General features: G+C 44.2%; 1 protein-coding gene across 1 annotated transcript in view; it reads right to left on the bottom strand.

Annotated features, from left to right (window-relative positions):
• Positions 1 to 296: 296 nt before the first annotated feature.
• ANKRD29 (ankyrin repeat domain 29) overlaps positions 297 to 11,671 on the bottom strand; it is a 34,139-nt gene continuing 22,764 nt past the window's right edge. Inside the window, exons 7-10 of the mRNA XM_024757919.1 lie at positions 10,277 to 10,375; positions 8,581 to 8,676; positions 6,249 to 6,347; positions 297 to 1,225 (exon numbers count right to left, since the gene is read on the bottom strand). Coding sequence (XP_024613687.1) covers positions 1,142 to 1,225; positions 6,249 to 6,347; positions 8,581 to 8,676; positions 10,277 to 10,375 — 378 coding nt within the window. The 3' untranslated portion in view covers positions 297 to 1,141. The remainder of the gene's footprint in view (positions 1,226 to 6,248; positions 6,348 to 8,580; positions 8,677 to 10,276; positions 10,376 to 11,671) is intronic.

The raw sequence follows: 11,671 nt of genomic DNA, 5'->3' as shown, positions 1-11,671 counted from the left end.
GTGTTTAAATAACAAAATGCCATCAGTGTTTATTATGGTAGATTATAGAAAGAAGGTTTAATTTTTGTGTGTGCAGTTAGGCACTGACTGAGGCATTTAGACACCATTGATTATAAAGTGCATTGAGTATAAATTTTGACCCCCTTCAAAGGAATAATTCAACAAAACCCAGGTTTCTTTCTTGGAATCAATCAACCCAAAAACACGCATAGATGAACACTTATTAAATACTAGTAACAGTCTTTTATTACTTATACTTCTGCAATAGTAATAGCAACATATTATATCACATTTTATCCAAGGACTCCAAAGTCATTGTATCAAGCAATTGGTGTTGGAAGCTCAAGATTCCACAGCATATTAAGTCTACTTAGTTACGGCACAGGAAATAGATTCCCAGCAATAGACCCAAAGTAATGGTTCAAAGAGACAAGCCTACATTTCTTGTGGTTTGTAATTTTCTGAATTTCCAAATTTGCCACTTGTATCCTATCATACCTACAACATTGACTCCAGGTAAAAATGAACAATTTTTCTTTTTTTTATAGTTCAACAGTCCATCTTTGAAAAGCACATGGTGGAATGTCAGAAGTGGCTTTTCAATAATATAACTTTATACATTATTGATTCATAGAGGAGAACATTTTACACTGGAATGACATACAAATATATGTAAAATACGATGGAGCCATATCTTTGAGCACACATACATTTAACACAAAAGCAAAAGTGCACCAATTCACTGAAGGTCAGACTTTCAGTCTTTTTAAAGGAACAAAGCTTTCTGCTTCCTTTCTGTTTCTATTTTTAAGACAGAGGGTTTAACTCTATCTTAGAGTTTAACTGAAAGACCCAAGTTGATGTAGTTTAAAACGAGTTTCTGTGGAATCCACGAACATGCCAGGCCCCCTGGAGTGGGGCTACAGGCCAGTGTGAGAAGCCCACTACATGAGAGGAAGGGGTCCCTGAGCTGCTCCGCTTTTGACTCAGGGCACAAAGCACAGCTCTCCTTGGTCAGGGACCCAGCATGGGCATTCTGGCATTTTCTTTCTTCTAGGAATTTCCAACACTATTTGAAAAGCAATTTCTTTTTGGACAGTATGATTAAGGTTTCTATCTTTCAGTCGAATATGAAACTAAGTTAGTTCTTCCTGTGTCCTTCTTTACTTCGGAGGAGATGCAATATACGTTCATTTTTGGTTAGTTCTGCCGGAAGTTCATTGGCCTGAAAGAAGATAAGATAGGCATGAGTGAATTCCCACAGTTGGTGTGGTTTCAGGGACTCCAAAGAGGGGCCCCTGACCCACACTTGCTCCTCCACTGATGAAAAACCCCACTGGACTCAGCCTTTTGTATCAAGGCATTAAAGGTTTTCTTTAAATATATTTAAATATAAATATCATCAGTCACTTTCTTATCTCATTGTTAGTTATTTTTCTTTTTACAATTTTTTGGAGTATAGTTGATTTACAATGTTGTGTTAGTTTCAGGGGTACAGCACAGTGCTTCAGATACACACACACACACACACACACACACATAAACACATATACATATATTCCTTTTCATGTTCTTTTCCATTATGGTTTATTACAAGATATTGAATACGGTCCCCCGTGCTATACAGTAGGCTCTTATTGTTTATTTATTTTATATATGATAGTTTATATCTGCTAATCCCAAACTCCTAATTTATCCTTCCCTCCCTTTCCCCTTTAGTAACCATAAGTTTGTTTTCTATGTCTGTGAGTCTGTTTCTGTTTTATTAATAAGTTCATTTGTATCATATTTCAGATCTGACCTGTAAGTGATATCATATGATATTTGTCTTTTAGAGTGATTTTTCTATCTAGCCATATCCCTTACTAGGCTATAATCTCCAGGAGGCCAGGGTCTATATCTTATTAATCACTGTATCCTCATTTCCAGCACAATGCCTAGCTTATCTAGTATGTTGTCAATAAATAGATTTGATAACTTATTAGTTTATTATATAAGGCAGTCTGGCTGCTAGGGACTTGAGACCCATCTTTTGATGAGAAGGCAGAGTTAGGAAACACCCAGAGCGTAAGACACACGGGGAAGAACAGCTTCAGTGGCCCACACCCCACCTGATCCAGTCTCACTCTATGTCCTTTCTTTTCACAGTGCTGCTGAGACACATTCTGTAAGTGTTTACTTTGTGAGCGAGTCCCTATCTTAAGAAATAGACATTATAGGGCAATGGTTCCCAAACTTCTTAGTCTCAAGACTTCTGTACAATCTTAAAAATTATTGAGGACCCCAAAGAGCTTTTGTTTTTAACTAATCAAAACTGAAAAAAATTTAAGTATATTTATTAATTCATTAAAAATAATAAACCCATTACAGGTTAACATAAATAACATATTTATAAAAAAGAACTAAATTTTCAAAAACAGAAAAGTTAGAAGTGTAGCACTGTTAACAGTTTTGCATATTTCTTTACTGTGTAGCTTAAAAGAAGACAAATGGATTCTTATATCTGCTTCTGTATCCAATCAATTATCTTAAAGCTAAATTGCCATGTGGAATTTGAAACCATATCAATGAATTTTTCTACTCTGTTGCATTAAAATCCATAGGTCTGTCTATCTGCAGGTGGATTTTTTTACCTATGCATGTTTGTAACATCATGTACCGGCCATTTAGAAAATAGTAGCTCACTGAGTTATGCAGATCTTCCAAATGTTGACACATTTTATTATACAATCCTCAAAGCTCACATCATTCATTAATATTATCACTGATTCATCAGAAAAGCTACAGGTATCGGGAAGCTGTCAGGCTCATGTGATGGATACAAGTCCGTTCTTTCAAGTAAAAGTGGAGCTCCCCCCCAAAAGTGGCTGGCTCCCTTTGTAACTCAAACAATTGCACAAGTGCTTTCCCTGAGACAACCATGTGCTTCAGCCTACAGCGGAAGTGCTTGGCGCAAACTTCGAATTTTGTTACATAGTAAAAAGACATACAGCAAGGGTCAAGGTTTCATAAAATTAAAACTGTTTGCTGCTTCATCAAAGATATTCTTAGGTAAAACTGGTATTTTTATAAAATAATCTACAACGTGTAAAATAACTTAGAGGTTTGTAAAATCATTTGCCACTACAGTTTGTGACCCTGCTTTGATGTGTGTTAAGGTGCCAACAGTTTCATCCGCCATTGCCTTTGCACCGTTACGGCAAATGTCGGCACAGCGAAAAAGGGCAAATAGTGTCTCTGTATTACTAAGAATATTGTTTCGACCTATTAGAACCCTTGAAAGGGTTTTGAGGACACCCCAAGGGTCCACGGAACACACTTTGAGAACAGTTGTTACAGATGAATAAAAGGATGTTCTTGGGAATTCAGGGGAGAGGCAATTAAAGGGTAGAAAGGCAACCACATCAGGGAGAGAACTTGGATGTAGTTTTTTTTTTCCTCTGCAGTTAAACCTGGAACCCCGTCTGCTCTATCTGAAACCCTGATCTTAGGTGAAGCTCCTGCAATACCTACCTTCTAGGCTGGATCCTGCCCTCTGACCCCCACCTACTGGCTGGGACCTCACTTGCTGGGAATGATGAGTTTGCCACAGTGGTCTGCTGTGCAGCATGTCCTGCAGCTGCACTCCTGCCCACCCAAAGGACCCTTGATGCTGGTGCTGGACTGACTCTAACAAGAGGTGCTATTCGATGCTGCCTTAGACCAGAGACCCCTCTGTGGGGTTAAGTCTAGTATTAGCTTAGTTCCTGCAGGAGCAGATGTTGTAGAGGGCTAATGCCTAGGGCTGACAATAGTGCTCCTGGAGAACAGACCTGAGCACCATCCAGTCTCAGAGTACCCTCAGGAAGAACGAACTGCTTTGCATCGGTTACTGGTCCTTCGTGACAGGCTGGCAGGTAGCCAGAGGATCCTCTGCAGTCAGGAAGAGGAGTGGGTCTAAGAAGCTGCACCTCTGTCTACAAGCTCGTTAAGTTACGGTGTGTGTGACCATCTCCATGAATGTCCATATCCATTGCCATTAAAATAGGCTTTATACTCTCAAACTGTGTTGCTTCAGTCAATCACATCGCTGTTCTGTGTGTCATCCATATAGTTTTAAAAACCTGGTCTCACTCCTCTCTCAGGAGGGTCCCCACTGAATTCTCAAGTTGCTCAGGTTATGATGGCTAGCGCCCAGGCTAGCCCCTAAAGGCCATCTTATCCATTATGGAGCAGGACCATAGGTCCATACTCATGACCCCACAGCATCACACCACTCTCTGTCCCCGCTGCTCCTGGGAGAAGATGTGTTCTGAGTCCTCAGTTGGGGGTTATCAGGAACATGGGATCCCCACACCCATGGGGATGGCTACGTTGTGGGGAGAGGTTCTCGGCCATTGGTTACCCTCTCCTCTGGCATCTGCCCCAGAGCAGAAGTCCTGGAGCCCCTAGAGCAGAAGGGTGCTTCTGTACTAGCTGAAAAGTGACTCTCTCCAGGAAGCCTTCGATAGCGTTCTTCACTTCCTGCTGACAGCCCTTGTCACTGTGTGTTGCAATTGCTTGTTTAATTATCTTTATTCCCCAGTAAACTCTGAGCCCCATGAAGACAGACACTATGTGAATCTCTTTCACTATTATCTCCGCATAGACAATGCTCACAGCACAGTGCATGACATCTAGCAGGCACTCAATAAATGTTTGTTGGATGAATGAATAAAGGTCAAGGATACCCCCTCAAGAGTCCTGAGTGGCTGCTGGAATCCCAACACCCTTGCTTCTGGAGCTGCCTCTGAAGAGCCTGGCTTCTACAGGCTGCCTGGTGTGCAGGCGTGCAGCTTCCTGGCAGCTACTCCCGGCTCTCCAAGGGCTTCTGCAGGATGAAACTCCAACACAGGCAGCTACACAGACCCTCCAAAGACCAGCATTTTGGTCACTGGAAATTCCCCATAACCATTATTGCTGAGATTCCACGAGACACACAAGGAATTGCATCTTTCAGTTTCTATGTAAAGAAACTGCCTTAATTCAGTACTGGGTGGCTTAGCAACGAAGACTGATCTTTTTAGGACATCTGTGTCCAAGGTGCAAAGATAAGAGAGCAATTGTGATTTCAGTGGGCTCATCACACAGCCAGACCAGCTAATGGAAAACAAACCTATGTATCTCAGGAAGAAATAAACAGAAATGTTGTCTTCAAGCAGTTTCAATGGTAGGAACAGGGGAAGTAATAATTCCACGTGCTAAGTGGAATGAGAAAAGGTGGCGGCTCTTGGCATGTTGTTAGCGGCCATGGCCCACGGGCCCAGCCGCTCCGCGGCACGTGGGATCCCCCCACACCGGGGCACGAACCCGCGTCCCCTGCATCGGCAGGCGGACCCTCAACCACTGCGCCACCAGGGAAGCCCTAATTGCACTTCTTAATAGTTTCTTTTAAAAATATCATGAAATGTTATATGATTTTGGTTTTATTATTAATAAAATCTAACACAGTAATAGATGTTTATAAAAATTCAAACACTATCTAAGTATAAAGTGAAAGTTGCTTTTCATACCCTCCCTTGTTAATAAGTCCCCACCATACTTCCTCCTTCAAAAGTCAGTAGTTTCAGTGTGCTTCCTCTAGACCTTTCCTAGGCTACTCTCCCACCCTCAGCCTCTACTTGTGACTGCAGATGTTGAGTAGGAGGAAATACAATGACAGTCATTTTTTACTGGGCATCCTCCCACCTCCAAGTTTGGCTTAATTGAAAACTAAGAAAATTTTTGAGCTATGAAAAAATATGGGTTGGTTTTGCTCAACTATACTTCAATTAAAAAAAATATGGGTTGGTTTTGGAACTGTGGGGCAAAGTCCTGTTAACAATATAAAAAGCAACATCTTCCCCATGAGGTCACCAAATAGAGCACAGGCAATTCTCAAGGTACCAGTATCCAACTCACGGAGGATGGTGATTAAACTACCGGAACTTTGACATTTTTAGGACACTTCTCTGATGATAGAACACTTACAACCTTACTCCCCACAACCACTGCCCCCTACCCCCGCCCCACTGTTACCTGAAAATCACTGATAATAGAGGGGTTTTAGTATAGTCCTCTGGGTCCAAATGTACTGCTCACTCATAACCTATGATGACAACATTTTATGCCCTTGCTATGCCCAAGGATGAGGAGCGACTGGAGCCAAGATGCTCTCTTGGCTTCAGCAGACGCCGCCTTATCTCTTTGCACAGGCGCCCGATGGAGGGAAAAGATGACTAAGACGGTACCTTGTTTCTCAGGGCTGGGTCTGCCCCTGCTTCCAGGAGCAGCGCGACTGCCTTAATATTTCCGCTGAGCACTGCCACATGGAGTGCTGAGGTCCCATTCTAGGAGAAAAGGACAGTGTGCGTCAGGAGAGAGCTCACAGCCATCAGCACTCAGCCTGATGAGACGGTAATGCTAGAGTCTCGCTCATCCTTATCTTCCCTTTTCAAAGTCACATCAGCACCTAGTACAGTGTCCTCAGGGACACCGTGTATGGTCAGTATAAATATTGCCAATAACCTTTTGCAAGTGAAATAGGCATCTGCCCAGCGTGTACATGATTTCATGCTCACTTGGTCCGTTGTAGAGGCATCAGAACTTGCTGTGGGAAAAACAACAATGCTACGTCAAACTTTTTTTTTTCTTAAGGTCTTTGTGCTTTTGGTGAGCACACTTCTGCAAGGCTGGAGGAATAGCCTGCTCACCTATGGGCCGAGTTGTCGACCCAGCTGTACACACTCCACACGCGCAGGTGGGCAGGAGAGCGACTGGGAGCTACACGGCTTAAGAGTAAGAGTAGGTGCGTTGAGGACCACCCCCAACCCCAGCCCTGAGTTGGAGCATTTCTGGGTACTGAGGGGTCTAGTGGATAGGTTGCTGACATTTTATGGAATTTACTGCAAATATTTATTGACATAAGGAAGCAGCTATGCGCAGCGTGTAGCTGGATTCTGGGAGGGGAAAAGAGAATATGACAAACCCAATATAAGAACGATGGGCAGTCACAAGACATCTGTTCTAGAAGGTACATATGTCTGTGAATAGTACCTAAATGCAAGCTTAGTTTTCAAATTAACTACTTCATATATATACGTAAAACACTTTCTGATCTTGTAGGCACGTTAAATATCATACCCAGAGAAAAACTCCAGCAAAGTAGCCGTTTTCCCTGTTTGCTTCACCATGTTTGCCATGGGCAGCAATACACTAACCTTGTAACATTTCACTTATCAAAATCTTAACCAACTTATCGGTGTTGCCGAAGTGCAGTGTGGCTAAGAATAAAAAACTAAGCCTAAAAGCTGTCTGCAACACAACTAGATATTGCAAAGTCCATTTCTGAAGCTAGTTTCTTTTATTCATAGAGAATTCATTTTCACAGACTGTTTATTCTTACTTGCTAAACAAGTTTTACAAGTACAAAGTACAGCTTTTTTGACTCGTAAGCTCATGGAAGATTAGAATTAGTTCCCTGGGGCAAGAGAGTACGGCATACCAACAGCAGCTCTGTATCAGCTGACAGCAACAACGGAGCCTTAAACCCATAAAAATCAGACAGAAGGCATCTAAAGGGTAAGTAGACTTCAGATACATCAATAAATCCAAAAAAGTGCTAAACTACTGTCCCAAGTTTAGAACAGGTTTGGTGTCCTCTATTTAACAAAACACTAGAGTGTATACCAGGAGTCAGCAAACTACAGCCCGCAGGACAAATCTAACTCCCCCCTCCCCCTGCCCCGCCTGTTTTTCTACATCCTGATGAGCTCAGCATTTTAAAATTTAAAAAAGAAGACTATTTTGTGACACGTAAAAATATGAAATTTTAGAAATACAACATCCATAAATGAAGTATGATTGGATGCAGGCACACTTTTTGCTGTTGCCGTATTTTCTATGGCTGCTTTTTTTCTACAATGGCTGAGTGGAGCGGTTCCAACACAGACTGTATGGCCCACAAAGACTAAAATATTTGTTATCTGGTCCTTTATTGAAAAAGACTGCCAACCTCTGGTAGATACTCTAGTTGAGGAATATTTTAATCCAAAATGATCAACTTAAAAAAGGAGTTTTGGGGCTCTGTTTTCTGGAAGACGCAGCCCTCCAGAATGACACATTCTCTGACGTGTCCAGATGTTTGAGGCTTATTTCATTCCACCTAAGGTAACAATGTGGTTCTTTGCCCCAGATAATGAAGAGAAGGAATGTGAGTTCCTATCCCTCATGTTTTCTGGGACACAAATCATGTGTTTCATTTGTGGAGGATTTCACAAATCTTCCAATGATATATCAATATGGGTGATTTCCAATTTAGCAATTTCAGTACTATTGCTTAATTTTTTTTCCCCCTAGAAAACTAGGTACCTACAGACTCCGGTTCGCTCTTTTTATTACCTTCCCATTTCTACCAGTGCCCGGGAATCTCTAACATGGATAAGTTGTAGGCATGTTCTCTCAGTAATACAACTAACCATGCAAATGGTATACCCAGATTCTACTGCAGTCCCCAGTGTGGACTTCTTAAATTTCTATCCTCTCTCTTTTACAGGTTGGTAAAATTTTCTCTGTAGGTCTTACCTTCAAAATACCGAGGGTGGGTGAGAATTTCAGCAACTCTTTTATGACATCATTATACCCTTTGTTGGCTGCCTTCAGTAATGCTGTTGTACCATCCTTTACAGAGAGAGGAAAAGAAAAGTTGATTATTAACATATGTGTGTGTTGGATAATAATGAAATGTTGGTTGAGAACTGGGATGTGCTTGTCAGAAGGAGGCAAAATGTGTAAACTAAAGCAGAGGCCTGCAACGTCTCTTAATCTAAAATCATTTTAGAGCATATTAAACATTTAATTCTGCGTGAAAGAATACCAGACAAAATATGTGACTTACTCCAGTATCTTCAAACCCTGCCATCTGGGAATCCATGGTCTTCTAGTCCCTTAGAATATTGGGTACAGGAACAAGGAGAATTTCAGGAGGATATTCTTAGAACATAGATGGACTAAAGAGGCATTCTCTGCAGTTCATGACTTAGAAATTAATTGTTGAACTTTTTTTTTTTTTTAAGTATTTTTCACTGTGTGGCTTGTGGGATCTTAATTTCCTGCCAAGGATTGAACCTGTGCCCTCAGCAGTAAAAGTGCGGAGTCCTAACCACTGGACCGCCAGGGAATTCCCAGTTGAACTGTTTTTAATGATTTAAACAATTGTTGAACTGTATCTACTGTTTTAAATTTTTTAATTGCTTTTCTTTTTGCCTTCCCGTGTATACAGCCTTGCTCTAGTCTGTCCTGGGTACCTGCCTACCTGTGGTAGTGGTGATGGGGGGAGAGTAAGAAGGGGATAGATTGAAATCTGTTAAAAAAAAAGAATGCAAAGACAAGTTCAAAAATTAATATTAAGCTCTGTCATCCTTTTCTGGCCTGAGAAGAGATTTTCCAATTCCCCCTTCCTCCTACTTTCACGCATCAATTTCTGTATTTGGAGGATTTTGCTCACAGAGTTCTGTAGTAAAGGAAACATCCCAGGCTGCTCTAAAGGTTTAGCTGGAATCAGGAGGAAGATGAGAATAGAGGATTTTTCCTTTCTGACTTCAGAGATTGTGGGAAGGAAAAAAGAGAGAGTGGAAGAGAGGACAGAGAAGTGGTCAGGAATGTGTCTTTTGGTTTCCCCCTTTGTGGGCTCAGACGGGAGAGTGGAGGTGGGTCACACAGGCAAGGTAATATTAAGGGCAAAAAGGCCAGATAGTGTAAAAAAAAAAAAAAATGAAGTGACCCCAACAGAGGCTAAGTGAAGGCCGATGGGGGATGTGGTGCGGGGGTCTGCAGCTCGGGGAGCCGGGGCACCGAGGACCCCAAACCACAGACCCCGCGAGCCAGCTGCACTGTGGCCTGGAGGCCAACAGGAGGCGCAGCGCCAGGCAGACCGGCAGCCGCTGGCGGACACATCCCCAAGGGCAGCGGAGGCCTGAGTCTCCTACCTGGTCCTCCCGGGTCATCCAGAGGTCAGCCCAGGTGGAGGAGGAGCTCAAGGAATTCAATACTTTCCCCTTACAGGGACTGAGCAGCAGTTGCTAGGTTTCAACTGATTCAGACCTTTCCCTTGTTTTCCTGCTGAAGAGCAGGAGGCGGTCGGGAGAAAACCCCGGTGAGCAAGAGACAGAATAAAGCTGCGTCTCCTCCGCACGTTTCGGTTGAGTTAAACTCGGAGGTCAAGGCTTCAAAGGAAGGCGTCCCCATCCGAGCCCGCGCGCGCGGCGGTCTTCGCACTCACGTGGCGGGCGGCGTCGCGGTCTGCTCCGCGCAGCAGCATCACCCGTACCACCTCGCTGTGGCCCATCTGCGACGCGATCCACAGCGGCGCCGTGCCGTCCTGCGGGGAGAGGACACAGCATCCACGGGATGGCGGGTTACGCCCCAGGGAGGGCTCCCAACGGCCCACGACGAGGGTGATTCTGACCCACGTAAGTAAGCTGGCATTGGGCAGTGCCCGGACTACTTGGGTAAGTGCCAGTATTCAGATCTTGGCTTATAAAAGCCATTGCACGGCAAGACCTTTCACGGCCGAGTGTGCTGCGGGGCTCCAGGGAACACGCGTGGGAAGCGGCTGTGTTGCAGGCATACCAAGCAGAACCAAATTCGACAAACCCGGGGAGAGGCCAGCCTGTCCTTATTTTGCCCAGACTCTGCCTGTTTGCTTTACGGGTGGGTTCACACAACACACCCTGCTTCGTGGGGCCCCCTCATTCCTACAGGAGAGGGGGCGACTTCCTCTGAGGCCGGTCTGAGGGTCAGAAAGCTAAAGACGTTGCTCCCACTCTGCTCTTGTGTCCAGAATCCCTCCAAGCCATGTTATTCTCAAGGACCATAATTTTATGCAGGATGTGATACTGTGGGGGCTGCCACACAGTGCCCACCTACAGCAGATTGATAGTTTTGGTAAAGCCTGCTGTGTATTATGTGCCCAGTGACCCTTTTTCTGTGCACACTGAGCCATGAAGCTGAGGTATGTTGCTCCAGAGAAGAGGTGGAACATCCAGGGGACAGAGAAGGAGTTGACAGCAAGGAGGGTGGTTCCTGCTGGACAGAAAGGAAACTAGAAAACCCTTCTAGTGCAGGAGGGAGGCACTAGAGAGGAATGGGGGAGGCAGGGTCATGAGTGTCTCTGTTTTCCTCCTGCTCTGGGTTGAATCTGGGTTGGGTAAGCTAGGGTGCTAGAAACACCCAGATAAATTATAGTGAATTCCAGATAGGAAAGGATTTTCTCCTGTTCTTGGAATGAAACCCAGGAACACTGCAAGCCCCCTAAGGAGCTCTGCGCTTGGCCAGTGCCTTACAGGTAGAACAGAAATGGCCATGGGAGCCGTCTGGACCCATGTTGGACACGCCCCCAATACCCCGGGCCCACATCCCCCCAGGAGTCCCTGCCTGCCTGCCTGAAGGAAATCAGAAGTGCAGGCTGAACAGTGGCCTGGAGTAAGCCTGGGTTGGGGAGATAAGGCCACGGGACGTCAGGGACATAGATGACGGCAGGGCCCACATATGGTGGACCAGCTGCGCCTTCGGGGACCAATGCAGGATGCTCAGGGACCAGGGAGGCTGACAAGCCAGCACAAGGAGCAGACACGAGCATCCCCATCCCAACTCCAATGCCAGGGTGATAGTCTGA

The sequence above is a fragment of the Neophocaena asiaeorientalis genome, unplaced genomic scaffold (assembly GCF_003031525.2).
Source record: "Neophocaena asiaeorientalis asiaeorientalis breed wild unplaced genomic scaffold, Neophocaena_asiaeorientalis_V1.1 scaffold142, whole genome shotgun sequence".
Classification (NCBI taxonomy): domain Eukaryota; kingdom Metazoa; phylum Chordata; class Mammalia; order Artiodactyla; family Phocoenidae; genus Neophocaena; species Neophocaena asiaeorientalis.
The sequence above is the reverse complement of the archived record's forward strand: the minus strand, read 5'-3'. Positions and strand labels throughout refer to the sequence as shown.